Raw genomic sequence first — 19,777 nt, forward strand, 5'->3', positions numbered from 1 at the left:
GAGGAGTAAAGAAGAAGTATAATCAAATGACATATTTAAATGTCATAGTCAAAAGCGAATATTTTTTTTAAAAGTGCACGGATGGAAAGGGACCACTCATTCTGACCAACATTAATCTTCTATGGCCCAATTGAACAGATAATCGAACCAAATGAAGTTCTGACCTCTCAGCTTTCGCATACACATGAGTAGTTAGTAAGCACCCAGTACTACTTTTTATTTCTCTCATCTGAAACATTGCGTTATTGTTCTATCTTTGCCTTAAACTAAAAAATATTTTCCAAACAAATAGACTTATCTTACAACGATCAGCTAATTTTTTTTTAAATTTCTTCATATCAATGTACGGCCTATACAGATTTTAATATTAAAATTTATGGCATCGATTATAGCGTCAATACAGGTAGGACATAGTAAAACTTCATCCGGTAAACGGTTACTATAACTTTCTTGATCCTTTCCTATGGAACATCACTGCACTGACATAAGCGAGCTCTCTTTGTACAGTGCCTGGAAATAGCATTATCCTACAGAGCACTCACCGTACCGATGCCAAATTTACAGAAAGAAAACCTTTCATTTGTGATTTTTTTCTAATCACACAGCTCGTCACTAGACCCCATGAGCGTAACTGCCGATTCGCTAACATTATCTATGGATAACCTTGTGTCGATGGACATTTCACATCTACTCCGTGAAATTTCTACTTGCTGAACATGCTGTTTTTTTTGCATATAATTTACGAACCTAGGCGAAAGTGTTTGTTTTGTCCATGTGAACCTGGGTACACTTATGTTATATCCACAAGTCGTCAGATCTTCAGTCATTAAGAGGCCTAATAATATGATTGTTCGCGCTCATTCACAGAGAATACCTGTATTTGCCTGTAGAACGTTTTATATTAAAATCGCCATGAACTAGTGCTGTTAATAATCAAATCAACATGTCTATAGAAATATCCACATTGAGCGAAATAAATAGTTTGCTGTATTACTTACTGGCTTACAGTGTTATTAATTAACTATAAACTACCGAAGTATAATAAGGTACTTTAAAACTAGCTACATTTTTTACCAACTGTTTCTACGATGACATGGCCCTATCAGCGGCCATCATACTTCTATCGTGTCTTATCTTTTTAGCCTAACTGATGTCTCTCCACCCTAAATAGATTTTCATCTTTTCGAAGTATTTGTTTTCAAATACGTGCGAATTAGTGTTCGCTAAAGGCGAGCCACGAGAAGGTTTTAATAAATGTTTAGGAAACTGAAATTATATATATATAATTAATAAAAATAAATAAACATTGCTATTATATAGTACAGCCTCAAGGGTTGTCAAAAAAGAAACAACATACCCCCATTCTAACAGTTATTTGCAGTGTTACCAGAAAAATTATGTTTGCTCTTTACCGTAACACAAACCACTACAGCGTAGCCTGTTGGAAGAACGTTGTGCTCTAGAAAGGTTTCAGTCATCGTAGATTACCGTGTTCTTGGCCAGAAGCACTTCCAATTACAAGTGGGGAGAAATAAAGCTCAAATGAATTCTTTAGGTGTCTAAAGTATGCTTTCAGTAGCATGTTGCTGTACTAAAACGGATATTATTAAATTTTTTTCTTGATAGCGTGAAACATCTGTGCTCAATGGCTCAGAGTAGAACAATTTCTATACATTTATATTTTATATTTTAATATTTACAATGGCTTTTCGCCTTTTCAAAAACCATTTGAATATAAAATAGACTCCATAAATAGCTAACAAGCGAAGCCAAACCTTAATCTCATTTTCTTATATTACCTACCCATATTTAATACAATACGCCTCATTTTAAACGTACGTAGTTTATTTATCAACGTTGTTACGTGTGCTAGTAGGTCTCAATTTAGTAAACGTTCTTCAATATACTGTACTTTGGCAATATAGAAATATGAGACCCAGACATCAATATTACTATCCTCTGTGTCTAAATACCACCGTTTTCGATTATTACAGCTAATATGTAGCAATGGGCGACAAAGTCCATATCCTTTGAAATATGGACGCCAACCAACTATTGCAAAGCAGACAATGGGAAGAATATAAGAATATATGTTCTACGTATTTGAAAGTGCTCTAAGGAAAAATATGCGAAAGTAGCCTTTGTCAACGCCTTTGTTTTCTTATGAATGTACATGGTACACAATGATTCCGCCATGGAGCTGGGTGCTACAGTCTGGCTTCTAAGCTCTTACATGTTGTATTGTTAGTTTAGTTTTTCTTCTATAAACTGTATCTTTAATTTTATCGATATATGTATATCCCTCATGGTCACGTCATTTAATCTATTTAAAGGTGAAAAAGAACTGACTTATTTGACTGATATTCATTCGATTATCAATCAGAATCGTACGTACGTGAGTGTGTGTGTGTGTACCAAAAGAACTAGAACTTTTCTGAAGTAACTTCGAGATCAGTATTGATGTACACCAATACCATCACTTTTATATATTTTTGCATAGTAACATAGAGTTCTATTTTCCAGCTGTCCTTCTGCGCTGATTCTTGGTCTCAATATTTTGCCTTGTCCCTTCTATCTTGCCTGACTTCCCTAGTCAACCCAAATTAGTATTCTTAATTCTACCTTTTCAAATATGCTGACCCGACAGTCATCTCTAGTTTTCGAATAGCCTTCAAGTATCTGAAGGATTAATGATTTCGAATTCGGGTATGACAAAATCTAGAATATAATTTCATATTTGGTGTTGTTGTCCTCTTGAAGTTTTTCGGGTTTGCCTTCGACGTTCTTCACAACGACGGACACCTCTTCAGGACAGCCGTCACAAACACAGCGATCTGCGTCGCATTTCCATTTCGTGCATTGGCGTTCCCAGCACGAGTGGTTGCATCGTTTCGGTATGCACTTGCCCAAATGGCCAGTTTCGGCCGCAGAAAGCGTTTCATTGGTTCGGACCGTGAGGATTTCCGTGGTGACAACGGGCGTCGTTACTTCGTCACCGTTGGGGGCGACTGTTGTTAGAGCTGGCTGGGTAGTGTTCGACACGGCGGATTCACCGCTCTCAACTTCGGAAGTGGTCGGTGTATCTGTCTCTACCGAGCACTGACTACATTCGCAGACGCCATAACGGCAAGAGGTGACCACGCAGCCCTTGCAGTGCTCGGCGCAGTTATGTGCACTGCGGCATGTATGAAGCACGTTCGTCGAGCGAGATTCGACGCCTTCACGAGTGCACTGGCTACAACGACACAGCTTTTCGTCGCACGTGGTCTGCGTGCAGTTCGTGCAAGCGGCCGAGCAGTCATCAGGAAGGCGGCAGGTCTGCTGCATTGTACGATAGACTTTTGCATGCTATGGTCGAATAGAAAAAACGACGCAATTAAACGGAACACGATTAAAACGTGTATAAATTATTTTTTGAACATATTAATTGCGGTAGGTAGCTTAATTTTTTGTGCTATGAATTTTGACGAAATGGCCACATCGCAGAGCCATGCACTATAGAACATTTGTAAACGTCACAGGAAAAGTATTTTGTGCTTGACCTTTAGCTTTACTATTTAAAAGCAGTATAATGTTGCTTCAAGGTATGAAACATGTTCTAGTTAGGTACACCAAGGTCCGTTTTCCAAAGTTGATTTGATTCTTTCTCCACACTGTTTAATGTTGCCTGTCTACGGGTTCATGCTTAGATATAACAAAACTAAAAAAATCCGTATGTACGTACCCCGCTTCCGGAATTGGCCGCTTCTTCGAATAACTTACGGAAATCGATGAGCCCATCGTCGTCTTGGCCACCAAAGGCTGGAAGTCCGAAAGAGGGAAAGAAAATGGTTGGTCGTCTGCGAACGGTTAGGCCGGGCTCCAGGTGTGAAGTAAGGATCGATTTGAAGAATTGGTCAAACGGATCCCTAAAAAGTGGACAATAGCAACTGCGAACAAAAAAAAAAAAACAAATTCCATTAGCCGATAAATATGTGTGTCATGCATGTATACCATGAAAAATCGATCTTTATAAAACATACCTTTTTCTGCTAGCGTTAATACTGGTTACCTTTAACACCTCGGAAAAAACTTTGAAAGGCTGCAAACCAATAATTCATATTGTGTTATATTATGTACCTGCAACGATTGTCGTCGAGGCATTGCGAACGGATACAGCCGTTAATTTGGCACTTCACCCGACAAACATACGACGAACACTTCGCAAGTCCAGAAGTATCACCATCTTCGTCCGAATCTGAGTCATTTTTATCTCCTTTAGGTTGAAGGTCAACGACTGGTATCTGTGTGGTTCGCTCCGAGGCATCCTCAACTGGAAACGAGTAATTGAACCGGGTTAGGAAGGTTAGAGTCGGCCATTACAGATATTGGATGATATTAGCTGGAGCATTAGCTGTTAATTTTTATGACCCTATGCTAATAGGCCCTACTGCTTACCCATGTCCTTCAGCACCGGAACGCTTTGGCAATTCAATAAAAACGAATACTTGTACATACTTTGTGAGGCTCTCAGTAACGTTCTATAAGACATGAACATTAACACCTATTAGTAATTTTCTTCTATTATCGAGACTCGTTACTTACACGGGCATGCTCCCGTCGCTTGTAACGACTCGAAACGGCAATGGTGCTCTTGTGAAGAGCAATATTTTTCCGTGGTTGGACTCGTATGCCACTCATTTGCAGGCTTGAACGTGGCCTTGGATACTGGTCAGCTCTTGTCAGAAAGAGTGTTCACGGGAAGTCAAAAGCATAATCGAAAAATGGCACCACGTCTTAGCCAGTCGACAAACAGGGAAGCGACAAAAAAGATAACGGCACAAACCAACGTTGGTCAGCTATGACAGCTACGCACTACCGCCATAGATGTATAACTGTTTCAGGGTAGCTCTCGTATTAAGCCAGTTAACTATCTGCGATCAGAGGACATGGCGGATCCGATAAAAGGAGTAAACTGGTACTCACAACGATGTTCGGGAAAGCACTCGGACGAGATATTGATCAGTTGTCTTACAAATCAGATATCGGGGGGATATCAGTGGATTGGTGCGAGAACCCATGATGTTTTACTGCTCATGGAAATGTTTTTGGCTGTTACTATTGAGCTTGCTTTATATTTGTATGTGTATATGTGTATTATACATATATTGCAAATAGTTTAGCTAATTATGTCGTAGGTATCAAGTATAACAAGTGTCTGCTGATTATTAGAAATTTGGTATACTTTCAACAAGAATGATCCATATTCGGGTCATGCTTACCGACTATAATTACCGATAGCTGATTCGACCGATTTTTTTTTTCTATCCAAAGCGTGCTAGCATGCCAACGAAATATGTTTAGACGCCTCGATTATGCGGAACTCGATAGATAATAATAGAACCGGCATTGAAACCAAACGCTGACCCCAAAAGCAGCTGTGGAGAATTGTTCCATATTTGATTTATTTCGGAACCTATAGGGTCGCACACATTTGTGAAATATTTCTCACTATAGGTATAAACAACCCACGCAAAAATCTGCGGTTAGAGCAAAGACTTATTATAGGAGACCGCTAATACATTTTTTTCATAATGGGCCGTAACTTAATGTGCCTCGTTTGCAACAATACTTTTCTGAGAAAATATCCAATATTCGTAACGTTTATCAGCCGCTTACACTGTTATAGAGGCAAATTTTCAAACAACGAACCACGCCCCTGGGGCACAGAACGTACACATTCGCAGGTCTTATTCCTGCATTTCAGTATGAAGCTAGCGTTTCTGGAATAACAGAAGGTTCACATTCTATCCGAGGTATTTATGAAGAAACGTTGTTAAATAGATCATAGCCTTCAGAAGGTAGAATTTATAATGAAGCATAACCCATATGTATTCACCGACTGCCTGAGAAACGAAAATGCACTCAACATTCTGCATGTTATTGAGTTTAGTCTGATGGAGTTGATAAATTTCGGCACTTTTAAAGACAACAGTTAAATCACCGGCTAATACGAAAATGGTCATTAGAATCGTTAGAAATCTTCGTCATTGCACTCCAGGACAAACGCTATGCGATTCGCAGAAATAGAAGCTAAAAAAGCTAGAACTGACGTACAACAGAGACAATTTTTTCCATGCAAAATCCTTTTTCTCGAAAAGCGCCAAAAATGTTCCCTCAAGTAATGAAGTTTTATATTCTTTACATAGAAGATATAAAATGTCTATTTTGGCCTCTTGCCTTTAGCTGTATAAGTTTGAATAATTTTAAACTGTTACACTATTTCAGATTTGCGATTACCCTATTGCCTTACTTGCAACTTTCATCACCTGCAGTTCTATAAGAAACCTACGGGAAAAATGATACGCGAAACGTTTGTTCGTCTTTCTGTTTATAGCAATTAGCTTCGCTTCAATCTTCAGTTCACAAAATAGAATCTATATGTGTTATATACACGACATGAAAGTCAAGTGCTTATATCTTCGATGCTGGTATCTTTTGTCACGTAGAATCCAAGCTTTCTTGGACTAACTGGCTACATACGTATGTTGTTTGATATAAATGATCCAATTTGAAATTTCGATATCAGTAATCAGTTGCTATAACAAGAGGCCTCACACTGTCTGAGAAGAAAAGCTCACCGTACGATCATTTCAACTTACCGCCTCCGGCCTCCTGCTCCCGTTCAAGGGCTCTAACACCACACAACACCGATAACAGAAACAGTACAATCAACAGTCTCATTTTGTAATGTATTCCTTGAATCCCGTGTCACAATGAACCAGCGTGTCTTGAACCAATATTACGATCAACACCACTCTAGCTCTTGATCATTCCTATAGCAACGCCTCGATCGAATTTTCTTTCTTCGCGTAAGACGATACCTTCTCGTTAGTTGAGGACGCACTTCTATAGTGACTTCCAGTGCGCTAAACTGCTCGACTACGTAAACGCTTACAATTCAACAGATTCATAGATCGTTACAGCTTACAACCGCTAAATGTTTTTTAGAGAGGGTTTCTCTTTTATACTTCTCAGCAGCAGCAGCAGCTATAAGCGGGTGGCGCCCTCGGTGCTGTGCGGTGCCTTGCCACAGCCACGCCACAGACAGGCAGCCTTCAACGATAACAACAACAGCGGCACCACCATCAACGGCAGCAGCAGAGCGGCAGTAGCAGCGATTGGCGCCGAGAGAGGGAAAACGAGGGGACAGCGAAAAACCGAGAAACTACTGTAGCTGGTAGAGCATCGCTAGCAGTAGCAGTTATTGCAATACCCGAGAGAACACGTTTGTTTTTATTATTGACGGACGAAAGACAGTTCGCCAGCTAGCTAGGTCTTGCTACCCGCTAACGACGCCAATTATAGTGCAGCGCGATACAGTAACTATATTGTAGAGAAAAATAACTCATTGAATTGTACTACCATCGGGCCCTTCTTATTGACTCGTAGCCTCTGTGTATCGAACTCGCAAATGATAAGAGACAACTGTATCACTTGTGCAGTTTAGACCGTATAAGTTTATTTTGCTATACGTGAATCATATGTCGTAAAAAAACACTGTTTTAGAATAGGTTTGCAGGTAGTATTCTGTTCGATAATAAGAGTGAGGTCGGAGACAGGAGTAAGGATACCCAGATAAGGGACAACCTTCTTAAATATACCTCCTCTCAATGAACGATTGGCAGGAGGTATATTTAGTAGACGAAATAAATTTAATAAAAGTGATTACGCTGCGCATTCTACACACGAGAATCTCTAACAGAATATCGTCAGCTGGAAAAAGACACGTTACTGGCTCTACTTAAGGAATACACATCTAGGACAAAAGCATTTTCGATAATCTCACCGACGGACTAATAGACTGATGAAGATAATATAGTTTTTTTCTTCGTGTCACTAAAGCGCACCATCAGCTACGGGATCATTTCTAAACATGTCTACGTATGAGATTACTTTAAGTAACCCGAGGCTGATCTAGAAAGATGAAGGAACGGAAACTCAGTCATACATATGCTTAGCCTTTGGCTATCGAAATAAACCTTTGACATGAAATAAAAGAGAACAAGCTGTGCTTAGAGTGTTATCAACGTACATCTATACAAAATGACTTAACACAGTGGTGGGTTTTAGGAAGAACCCCAAAGTGGAATCGATTACTTAAGGTTAAGCTACCTAAGGATTAAAAGTAAAATAAAACTCTACACTCGTAGTGAGTTGATATTTTTTCATGGCAAGTTCATTGCTACATTAAAAAAGGACTGTTACTTTGATCATCCATTAAAATGTATATCAATGTCATTATCGAAAATTAAAAGCCTAATATAAATGAGTTTTTTAAACAATATAGTAAGATGCCTCTAGTCATAAAAAAAATCAACGAAGTACATCATATACGACTGGTCATAGATTAATCGTCTTGGTGAGATTATGGAACTCAGCCATAGTGTTAGATATACACAATCATACAACCTCTGAAAAATTCCGGGCCACAAATTTCTACTAAACGAAATCAAACAAAGACCATAGGTTAAATTTCTGGGAAAATTTTCTTCCGAACACCGCCCAATCTGTGAATTTTTCTGCCCACTAGTGAAGAGCAAAGTGAAAATCGTTTATTTAGTCGATAACTATCGGGCGGTGGGGTGCTGAAACTATCAGGTCGATCGATTTCGCAAAGTAAACAAAAACAAATTGGCTGTAGCGCACAACGAATGCGCCTGTGTTAGCCTTTCTGCGCGCCAATAAATCATATATATACCCATAAGAAACTTTTTTGGATGAGAGAAACAAGTGAAAAACCCTAAATACTAAGATTCTGCTAGCTAATCTGATAGATTCAGCTAAAACCTTTTTACGAATATGCACGTGTGATTTGGATACTTAATCCCTCTACATCCATCATTTTTTTTTTAACAGAAATCACATGATCGACTAATACACATGTCACTAGTATTATAAGGAAACTTCATCTACAAGCAGTAAATTTGATCACAAAATGAGAAGTCACAAAAACAATGATACATTTCTATCTTTCGTCTCTTGAGAGACGCATCGAAAGAGATGCATCTTTTTCGTCAATCATCTCGTGAAATAATGCCGTGAGAAACCAGCAAGCGAGCACTGGAGATACAGGTGCGCCATAAGCGAAACCCTAATTGGTCCTTTGTTAATTCATTGCGGGTAAATAATGACAAATGAAAGCAGGTTAGCAATTATTTATATACAGTGCCGCCATAACTTCGAACGCTCATGTAAGCATGAATGGTATTATGCATTTGATTTACGCATCCATCACCATCGAGCCATACAGAAGGGGCAAAAGAAGTACTTCTGCAATTCGATAAGATGTATGCCTAAGCTTTAAACGATACAATGAAAAACGTAGCTTGGTAATTAAAGAGCCCACCTACCTCTCTAAACGAAAACCTTTATTCTCGTAATATTGCTCATTTGAGAGTTTAAGTTAGTCAACCTTTTCTTTCTTTTAGGAATCTGATGACTAAATTTATTTTAGGTGCCTTTCATTTCATTCAGAAACGATATTTTACTTTCAAATCCAGTCCAAAGCATTACCATGCACTACAGTTATTGATGACTATTATGTATGTATCGAACATGTTTACTAAAGGCAGCTTAGTAAAGTAAACATAAAAAGGACGAAGTAAAATGTCCTCACATTTAAAATCAACGACAGCCCATGATTTTTCGGTTATTATTGAATCTTGACGTAAACATGATTAGTTTATGAAATGATCCTAGTAGAACGGTTGATCTAATACCACATAGAGGATGTTCAGTATAGAGTACAGCATATATCGCTGGTTTGTAAGTTGCATTTAAACTGAGATAGGCTTTTGGGCTAAACATTTTGTATGAGCCTACATCTTTCGCGGGTATGTCTATTTAACGTAACTGCCACATGTTCGGCACAAAATTCGGCCCAATAATATCCTGCCAACAATGATGATGGTGATTATAGCCATCAGAATGGTATCAACTTATCGGTGTTTTCCCAAATCGCAAAGAAGAGCCATTTGATCCTATTGAGCCTTCTGATTCATCCCTTATCATCTAAATGCAAACGAATGTTTTTAATACTGTTCAGACTAGTATATACATATATATACCATTCTCAGTTACTCAAGTATTTTTCAAATCGGTTTTGTTATTCAGAACAGATTAAAATAGTACTCCCGAATGGAACAATTCCGTGTTTACTTAGGATACTAATGTGTGTGGCCGATGGGTAAGTGGTTAATCACTCCTGCGATGATCACCGACCACTACTGCGTGTTACAACGAGCGAAAGCCAACTATTTTTTCTGCTATGTGTTATACGATTACAGTGCGCCCTAGCTACTCTGTTGACAGAATAGGACGAGAGATTCAAGGGCAAGCATACGCTCGCGTAAAATACGTGGTTTCTGCCTCACTTGTGCGCGCCCTGTCCCATAACGACAGCGGCTGTCAAGTTGTTCCAGCTAGCTGTTATTTACTTGCTTTGAAGTGAGCAAGACGCTGTGTGCATGTTTGTGTGTGTCGGCTTCTGGTTTCCACCAAAAACCATCATACTGGCGACTATGAAAACCCGCAAGAACTTCTGTAATAGAACGACACCTGGCCTACAAGCCAACAAACGCACAATATTGTAATGCCGTTGTTATTCTTGGAAAGAAATGGCGTCCATATTTTGCATGAAATATTACTCGCATTATAGACTTGTTATCATCACTGACAGTAATAGGATCGGGTTAGGCGTAAGTCAAGTAATACATATCTGTGTCGGTGAACTATTACATTTGAAATTCTCCGAAAAAAAAAGAAAAATAAATTTATGGAATCAACCGGTTTATAAGTTCATAAACCACAGGCCAAATCAAATAAAACGAAAATAAAAAAGAATAAGCGTATAAAGATTTTTACTTCGCCTGTTTATAATGTAATGTAAGTGGAATCAAGTGGAGCCACTGATTCAAGCAAATAAGTTCACCAATTAGTAATGTAAAAATTGCCGTTCACAGATTGTACGTGATAATTCGGTATGGCACACATTTTTTTTATTACCGCAGCTGAAACAGACTGGAGAAAGTTGGTTCTATTGACGTATCATCAGATTTCAGAGCAGCAATTTGATCAAGACATTCAAGCTGACAATTTAGAAACAACGTAGTGCAGATGAATGATCAGGTAGTAGTTAAAGCTCTATTTAATTATATTTAAATACTTGAAGCCTCTAATAAGGCCTAAAAACAATCCGCAACTATGCCTTGAAAAATTTGTCGCTTCAGAAGTTGGTTAACGAAACTGCAAGTTTGGAACTTCTTGTATGAAATGGCACATAGCAATTTTAATATATGCTACTGCTGTAAAAGCAGGCACAAACTACTTGCTTGATCACAGATAATTTCTCATATGGATAAATCTAGTCAACCAGCTGATTCAAACAGGAAGACACTGTATCCACAAAAATCTTCTATGACACGAAGTGTGACTGGCTTAAGTTCTTGAACTAATTGTTCTCTCTGAGTAAATTCTATGTGTAGGAGACGCTTTTCTAGCAACGAAAATGTCAGTAAATCAACTAACTTGATTCATATCCCTCGCATGTTCGTTTACCGTTAAGATTATCTTACTGCCGGAAATGAATCAACCTGCATCAGCTTATGGCCGGGGAGCTGTGTTAGCGTGTTGAGCGTGTCCACTTTCTCCGAAGAGTAAATCATTACATTAATAATCCTAATACAGGAAAACTGATGTCCTCTACTTGCTCGCTAGGACTGGATTGCACAGTTAGTCACTACAGTAATACACATGCCTGTGTCTAAATAAGGGTATTTATATACTTGCCAATGACCAATATCACCTTCACCAATTATTTGCTATGCTCAGCTGCAGAGGAGCCGACTACAAGCCGGCTGATTTACGTGTAGTAGACCGCATCCTTCAAATGTAGATTCATCAAGCCCGTGAGTTCGACGTGGAGTATATATTGTTCTCCTTAAAACCAGTCACTTCAAGCTTGGCCGAATCTTTAACCAGCCGATCTACTGCGGGGAATGATTCACGGCTGAATTTGTACTATCTTGTTAGAATATGAAGTTCGTGACACTCTTTTTAGATAATGGATAATACTGTGAATTAATATACAAACATCGAGACCCTTTTAGTTTACATTGCTCTTCCACCATCCTTAGAATCCCGCCAAGCGTCTTTCCTCAATCGTGTCCGCTTTGCTGGCACCAATATTCCGTTGCTTTGTATATTGGGGGAGCGCACAGAGTACTTTGACAGGCTCGACAAACAAATTGTCTAGCAAAGCTAATCCCTACGAATGCCAGAAAGTTAACACTTAAGTGCTTATCTAAGCATTACGCCTTATATTCGTCAAACAAGAGGCCTTCTATTTATGAAATCAGTAACACGTCTCCAGCTTCAAGAGAGGTGATTAATGGCTTTCCATTACGACTAGCGGTTGTTTGATATATCGCAAAAAAATCGAAAGACTTCTAATTTGTTCAAGTAAGACGACGGTCTCTTGGCGTCATAAATCATCATAGAAACGTCTCGTTTTCTGCGAAGTGTTTTCGAGCATTGACAATCGAATCTTTGGTTAGCTGTCCTCTTTGCCATTTCAGTTAGCCGGAACATAGGAAACTAGAGGCCTAAAGCAAAGAGCAGAAGGTTGTTACCGAAGGCAGCAATCGGCTTGACGGTACTGCTTTACTGTGATGTCACATGGGACAACTGCCACTTTTCTATGGCAATGGTGATAGACAGCAATGGGCGTAATTCCGAACGGAATCCAGAAATTTCGACAAAGCTTCTGGTGACTGGCTCAGCTCGCAGAACTTGGCAGTTCAATCACTTTAGCTATTTATAAGTAGTACGTATAGCCTAGGATAAACAAAATGACTCAGTCGCTTGGAAATCTATGCCTATTAGGGACGACTGTGTTTCCATATTTTTACGATCTCTTCGTTCATTTTAGTTAGAGTGATATTCACTATTGCGTAACGAATATTACTGGCTTAGATATCTATAAAAGCTTTTTGCCAATATATTTCCTTATTGTTACAAAATCCTTTATTGAGGCTTACGTCAAAACTCATCTCAACCAAAACGTTGCTGATAAAAGTAGAATCCGAATATTTTTAGTAGATCTGGCTGCTAATTTAAATGACTGTTTAATTCTTTTGAGATTTACAAGTACACATCAAAATAGGCAGTTTTCATAACAAAGCACACGGTCATACCAGCTAAACCTGACCGACGCCAATCTATTGGCTAGCATGTGCGTGTTTTCGAACCAAATACACGGGGCATTTACGTCATGCACACTACGACAAGACGATACCGATACTTAGGGCAACAGTCGTCAAAATAAAAAAATTAAAGGTTCATTAACTTAGAAACATGTTTTTTTTAAAGGGGCCCTGTTGATGCTGCATATGAGGTTATTCAACCTGGTAGTCAAGTGCTTATGAACATTCTTGTTTACAAATGTGTGCGTACAATATTTGTGCGTGATTATATTTCTCAAATTAGGTGATGATCAATCAGCTATGTTACCTTCAATCTAAGTGCTGTTTTTAAAGTCTGCAAACATCCTTTCGCAGTTACGACTGCTGCTAAAGCAAAAAAAAGGTTGTATTTGCCCTATGCGGTTTAAGAGGAGTAAAAATGTTCGACGTATGAATATAATCTTGAAAGGACATGGGTTGGCTTTTCATTATTGTGAAACAAATGAAGTTATGTATTGGCAGTTCCTTACCGATGCCCGAGAGAGGACTGTCTCTACACTTGACGCCGACTAATCAGCACGAACTATTATTTAATCGACAGTCGCCCATCAGTTACCTATAGCATTCAGTAGTGTACCAGTAATAGCGCTCATGAATTAGCATCTAGTAATAATGATCCCATATATCATTTGATTATAGTTTAGTTGATCTGTGTCATACGAAATGATGTATTCTCGACACCTCACTTTGTCGATTTCATTGTACCGATGAATACATTACATACGCGGACGACAATATACCTTTTTGTACATATGGAGTAAATTTTGAAATAAATAATTTTGTGTCATGCGGATGCTAAGTTGAGTCACTTCAAATTAGACCTTGCCAAGCTATCTGCTCCGTATCCTTTGCTTACTTCTGCATATTTTCTCAGTTTTCTAAAACCTCAACTATTTTTGTACGCGCCTTATTTATTACGCTTTCTAGGACGAACGGTATCCTTTACTGATTGCACCATTTTTCCAATAAAGGTTCGTTAACGTTTATTTTTATGTACTGCCAGCTAGAGAACGTTGTTTTTTTATCCTTTCAACAATGCCTCGTTAAAGATGGGAACCTCTGTCTAGTACAGGACGATTGCTAGCTGCCAGTACCTAAAATGCTGCTTATACAGCTTTTCGCTGATATTGAAAAACTAGAATTATTCTCGAATCCAAAGTTGGGAAAAAAACTAGAAACAAGCCCCTCGACAAAAACGCCCAATTCTCAGAATTGCGGTTTAGTTATGTTCGCTTTTGGAACAGCCGCATTGACTGACAGGCATGCCAACTAGAAACGTATTCTTTAGCATACTTTCACAATGTTTAGATGTTTCCATTCAGTTAGGCTGAAAAGACATGTGCCATTTCGTGACAGACCTCAGAGAACACCTGCTTTGTACTGGTGTAAGAATAATAACAAGGATAGTCGCATCACTTTAACATACAAACGCCGAAATGTCTGCACAAGACACTTTCTTTCGGAAACGAAAGAAAACATTCTTGTACGCGGCTGATGCTTTGTGTTTACTCACCCGAAGTATGATTTCCTGCAGCTATGAGATTAGAGCGCTAAGACGGTATGCGCCGACAATATTCTATTACAAATTCTAACTGGAATTAATTCGCTCTAGCCACGACTTCCACTAGGGCTTCCACACCGTTTTCTGCCTGCTGGTTTATTCTTTAGCAATATCTCGGTTGTGTTTATGACTTCTGTGCTAATCGATGACGGCGACAGTTCCAATCGTAATACGGATATCGACCGCGATACCAGTATTATCAAAAGCTGTCGTGGCATCTTTGATCCATGTTTTCTGTCGCAACCACCCGTCGTTTTTCCTTTCGGTGGCATCGAATTTGGCCAGCTTGCATAGAGAACAGCATAGGTCTACCTACTTGCCAATCAGATAACACATTATACATCAGACGGCCTCGATTGCAGTTTCTTGCTTTACCAAAAGTTCTGCCGATTCAAAGTCGATCATTAAACACCGAAATTGCGCTGAACAGAATACAACAAAAAATAGGCAGAAATCGATCTTGCTAAGGGGTCTAGCTAGACCTTTGTATTTTTGCTTCTCGGTCCCGACTTGCAAGATCCGGTTTCGTTTTTTGTTTATTACAGAACCGTAAACTAAATTCATGTAGACTGTTGTATATAGAACTTTTCCCTTCATTTTCTTTTAATGGACTACAATTTTATACTTGACTCAAAATACGAACATTGCATTAGATCCGCGCCTGCGTAATCTACTTTTCCACCCAATGTGCTATCAATGCAAAAGCTAAATCTCTCCTTATAATTTTCTATATCACAGAAACTGCCAAGTTGTAACGGACAGCACTTCGTCCTGGAATCGATATTTCCCTGCTTTGATAATGAAGCAGCAAACGACGACTAGTCAATTTCCGTCTGCCACTTCTCGATGTTATCCTGTTGACACATGTCGCTAAAGTCATGTTTATGACCTTCAGTTGATGTTTACATAATGTTAGCATGCTAGTATACTAGCTAGCATACCAAAATTGTCGAGACAAAATTAATTAGACAAGATTGTCGAGGAAAAAACATACAAGGCGTATAAAGATTTTAGATAAAATGCGTGTCTAGCTAGTGAAAATTCAACCGCTTCTTTTTAGATAAAGAGAAAAAAAACGTGAAAAGCAATAGATAGGCTCTAGATATCCGAACAGAGTGAGAGTATAGCCACACATAACGCAAAATAGAACGGTTATGAGCAAACGAGCCAGCTTTAAAAATCTAATTTTTGAACCTTGAGTTAGATATGCATTACATGTGATGCTATTACTCACTGCTTTGCAAATGAAATGCTCGACTAACTGTTTATTGACGACTTTCAAATCCATGTGTTAATTGTGGTTGACAATTCTGCTCGCTTAAACGATTTTATGAATTTGTATTTATCTTAAAGCGCTCAGCCGGATAAATTATATATTACCATACAGCTTAAGCATAAGTGCATGAAATATTATTAACATTCAAGCGCCAGGTAAAGCTCCGTCACAAAGATCCAAATACAAATATAGAAATGAAATGTATCTTCTTTGTTTAAGTCATGGTCAGATATCAGCCACTCCAATCTTAATTGACCGATCACAATGTTTTGCTATCATCTTCGTAGAGACTCAACTAAGTGTCCTTGGTTTCTAAGAAAAATATAGACTAAGTAATTTTGAGGGACCTAAAGGAAATATCAATATATCTATAATGTGTCTATCTTAATGATTGAAACGATCGCTTCCTTTCACGCAAAATGTACATAATAATTTTGAAATTACAGTCGCTCTTAAATTTGATAAACGATCTTTTTTTTATAACTCTACTAAGCCATACTTTGATATCAATGGCAATAAAATTGTGTTGCTTGAAGTAAAAAATCGATAATTTAATTACATTATCGAAACAGTATCAATATCGCTACGCTGTAGGCGATTTCCATACTTCTATGATGAGGGAAATATTTGTAGCTACGTGAGCTATTTTCCATCGTTACTACCACATATAGTTCAAAGAAATATGTTTGTTCAAATAGATGTTTTAGTTTTTGTTTTTTAAGCTGCTATATTTTTATTATGATCACAACAGAACATTTGAATTTACTGTCAGCGCACCGCTGAATCCGACCGTGCGTAAACAACAGTACTGTGACCCTCTTGAAAAACTGTCCAATTAGTACCGAGTATACTGCTGCTATTTAGTTCCACCTAACCTATAATCCTCTTTATAATTAATAATTTACACCTACATAAACATATTGTGTATAAAACCTGACGCAAATCTAGCTAAAAGGCTCTAATTTAGATTTGTAGCTAGCATTCAGACTCACAAAGAAGGTTCTAGCAAACGCCATAGAGGTCACTGCTATCACTGTTTATTTTGCTTTACGATAGCAGTTAGAACGTGGAGCGCTGCGAAAACTGGCTGATGTTGTGAGTCTTTCCCGTCCGAACAGAAGTGCTTGCGTGTTTGTGAAGATTATTACATACCAATATGTGCACTGATATTAAAGGATATTGATATGGAATAAAAACTACATACCAGATGCAGATAAATCCATTTTCATTTTGTTTTTGCCAAAAGATCAACTCCTAGAATCTCTGTTGCCATCGTTTAGTTGGAATATATTTACTTTTCAACACATCGTGCTTATGATTTTAACAGAATGTGACACAGCAGAAATAATAGCATAAATGCATGTGTTATTGCGGTTTCAAGTTATCGACATTTGCTGTTCTTTATAGAAAGAGGTCAGTCACATATTGGTAGTAACGTGTTCAAGATTCGAGCTATGGTGGATAAATCGCGCAAAAAGCATATTTTACAGATAATGACTAAGTATAGATAGATATTTAAATGAAATGTGGAAAAAATGAAATGACAAAGCTTCACGTGGAATCGTTTGTCTAGTACTAAAAACTATGCGCATAGAACCTTAATAATACGAGTGTTGTGTTATGGTTTCAGATTTAAAGTAGTTCATTTGACTTCGTTACAATAAATTGCGAGTTTATAAACTTTTAATAGATTTTAACTTAAATAAATGTTGTGTTATGATTTAATAAAAGCTATTGCTTTATATTTATGTGCGCACTGTTATCTGTATCTCAGTCAAATATCTATGTATATATTACATGCTAGTAAACCAGCAGTAATCAAGAATTAGATTATAAAAACACCAGATTTCTTCAGTGAATACTTGTTTCGCTGGTAGACCCTAGAGCACATATTCAATGAGGATATGGCCAATTACATGGTTACAATGTTTTGTAGATCATTAGGATCTTAATTAAAATCTATTCTTTCAGGGATCTCAAAAAATAAACTGAACTTCAGCTTCTTGTAAAGTTGTGTTCTCACCATTTTTCACCGTGTACACTGCTGGATCGTAAGCGTACTCTGTGACTGCAGTCATTCAGTGAGTTTTCTGAGTTCTCATTATATATTTTTTACAAAAAAATTGCTTCTAACACGTTATACCTTCTATAGCAAGAGGTATACAGCTGTGATTAAAAACTATGCTGCCTAGTCATATAAATATATATATATATACATATATATATATATAACTTATAATTCGCAGTGAAAATTGTTTGGGTCTGTTCACACACACACACCGCCAAAGCATCTACGTGAGCATAATGCTACTGACCGGTTGGCTGAGCCTATTTTACGGCACAAAGTCGGTAGTGCAACTGTCTTAGTTAGTTTTGCCTTAGTTTTTCCTTGGCGATAACGTACCTAGTACGTTTTACTGCCTTGGAGAAGCATGAATCTAGACTTGATTTTCATTTGCGTCGACGGCCTGTTTCACCTTCAGGATACAGTTGTGAAGTAACTTTAACACTCCTCCTGTTTTTTCGTATCATGCGCTGACTTTAATGAAGTCGCGTTTCGGATTTCATCACGAATATCTTTAGTGCTACGCATGGCCGAATGGAAAATTTCTGCATTAGTTTCAACACGCACGGGCGAACTTTGATTCGTAGGCGTTTAGCTTTAACCTGCGGCGTGTACTTTTTGGATTTGTGTAGCTTATTGATAATCTTAATCGCGCTTTTTATGCTTATCAGTAATACGTAAAGGGCATCGCGCGGGACTACGGCGTGGCCCAACATGAGCCCACTGATAGATGCGATAGCTGTTTTTTTGACCCACAGGTCGTAGCAGAAATGTTTGACTAGGTTCTAACTTGAAAGTTCTTCGACTTTCAAGTACAAAGTCATAACATTTTGTCATGGCAATAATTTATAGCAGTTATCGTTTCCTGATGACAGATGACTCTGTACTACTTCCATTCTACGGCAAAGAGCATCTGTTTAGCGGAAGCCACGTGGCATGTGGAAGTTCAATTCTTTAGAACGTTCAGCAGTCAGTTATATCGGCGTGCTCGGCATGCCTTTGTCTCTATGTAGTTGTTTTTGGGTTTCAGCAGCAGCAAAAACTTAATTGCCTTCCTATTTCGAAGCCATGTAAACGAAACTGAACAGAAGGGAGACGAAAGGGAAGTTCATCAATGCAAAAGAAGACATTAGCTTCGAAGTGGTTACGCTCATGGGAACTAAAAGAAGTACGTATACACGATTCCTTTGTTTCACGATGGAATTATTTATAGATATAGACTAAACTAATATTTTCAGGTGGTTGAAAGCCATTGGCGGGCAAAAAGCGACTGGTGTCATTATGGAGAACGGCAACGGTAGTGTTCGAAATAGTAAAACGAATGTAATTTTTTCCGGAGAGCTGGAGTTTTGCTCTCTGTGCGGTAGCATCTTACCGCTGGCTCTGTCTACAACAGTGGTAACGTGTCGTTTGTGCGGCAACTCGGTCCCAATTGAGAACTTTCACGGGATGGAGACGAAATCTGTTGTGGTGAGGATAGCATTTAGTTATTTAAATGGCAGTTAGGTATTGATTTTTCGCTTCGTAGAAAAATCGTAGTACAACAGGTACTTTTTTTTTGTTTTGGGTACCTTGAAACGAAAAGAAACCAT

The 19,777-nt window shown here is 38.3% G+C and overlaps 2 protein-coding genes across 3 annotated transcripts in view; one reads left to right on the forward strand and one right to left on the reverse strand.

The window, feature by feature from the left end:
- Nucleotides 1–1,824: 1,824 nt before the first annotated feature.
- LOC111259410 (uncharacterized) lies at nt 1,825–6,988 on the reverse strand. Its single transcript, XM_022831403.2, has 4 exons — nt 6,642–6,988; nt 4,120–4,312; nt 3,725–3,929; nt 1,825–3,348 (listed from the first exon to the last, which is right to left on the reverse strand). The coding sequence occupies exons 1-4, from the start codon at nt 6,721–6,723 to the stop codon at nt 2,719–2,721; spliced, it is 1,110 nt and encodes a 369-aa protein (XP_022687138.1). The 5' UTR covers nt 6,724–6,988; the 3' UTR covers nt 1,825–2,718.
- A 10,124-nt stretch (nt 6,989–17,112) lies between these two features.
- Polr1H (RNA polymerase I subunit RpI12) overlaps nt 17,113–19,777 on the forward strand; it is a 3,649-nt gene continuing 984 nt past the window's right edge. The window contains exons 1-3 of one of the 2 annotated variants that reach the window (XM_022831407.2): nt 17,113–17,215; nt 18,092–18,201; nt 19,424–19,655. In XM_022831407.2, coding sequence (XP_022687142.1) covers nt 19,467–19,655 — 189 coding nt within the window. In that variant the 5' untranslated portion in view covers nt 17,113–17,215; nt 18,092–18,201; nt 19,424–19,466. The other variant, XM_086967893.1, reaches the window with a different exon arrangement.

The sequence above is a fragment of the Varroa jacobsoni genome, unplaced genomic scaffold (genome assembly GCF_002532875.2).
Source record: "Varroa jacobsoni isolate VJ856 unplaced genomic scaffold, vjacob_1.0 scaffold_330, whole genome shotgun sequence".
Classification (NCBI taxonomy): domain Eukaryota; kingdom Metazoa; phylum Arthropoda; class Arachnida; order Mesostigmata; family Varroidae; genus Varroa; species Varroa jacobsoni.

Coding starts and splice junctions, on each gene's coding strand:
- LOC111259410 (XM_022831403.2), bottom strand. CDS start 6,723: ATGAGACTGTTGATTGTACTGTTTCTGTTATCGGTGTTGTGTGGTGTT. Junction 3,930..4,119: donor CTCGACGACAATCGTTGCAG/GTACATAATATA, acceptor TTTTGTTCGCAG/TTGCTATTGTCCACTTTTTA. Junction 3,349..3,724: donor CGGCCAATTCCGGAAGCGGG/GTACGTACATAC, acceptor ATTCGACCATAG/CATGCAAAAGTCTATCGTAC.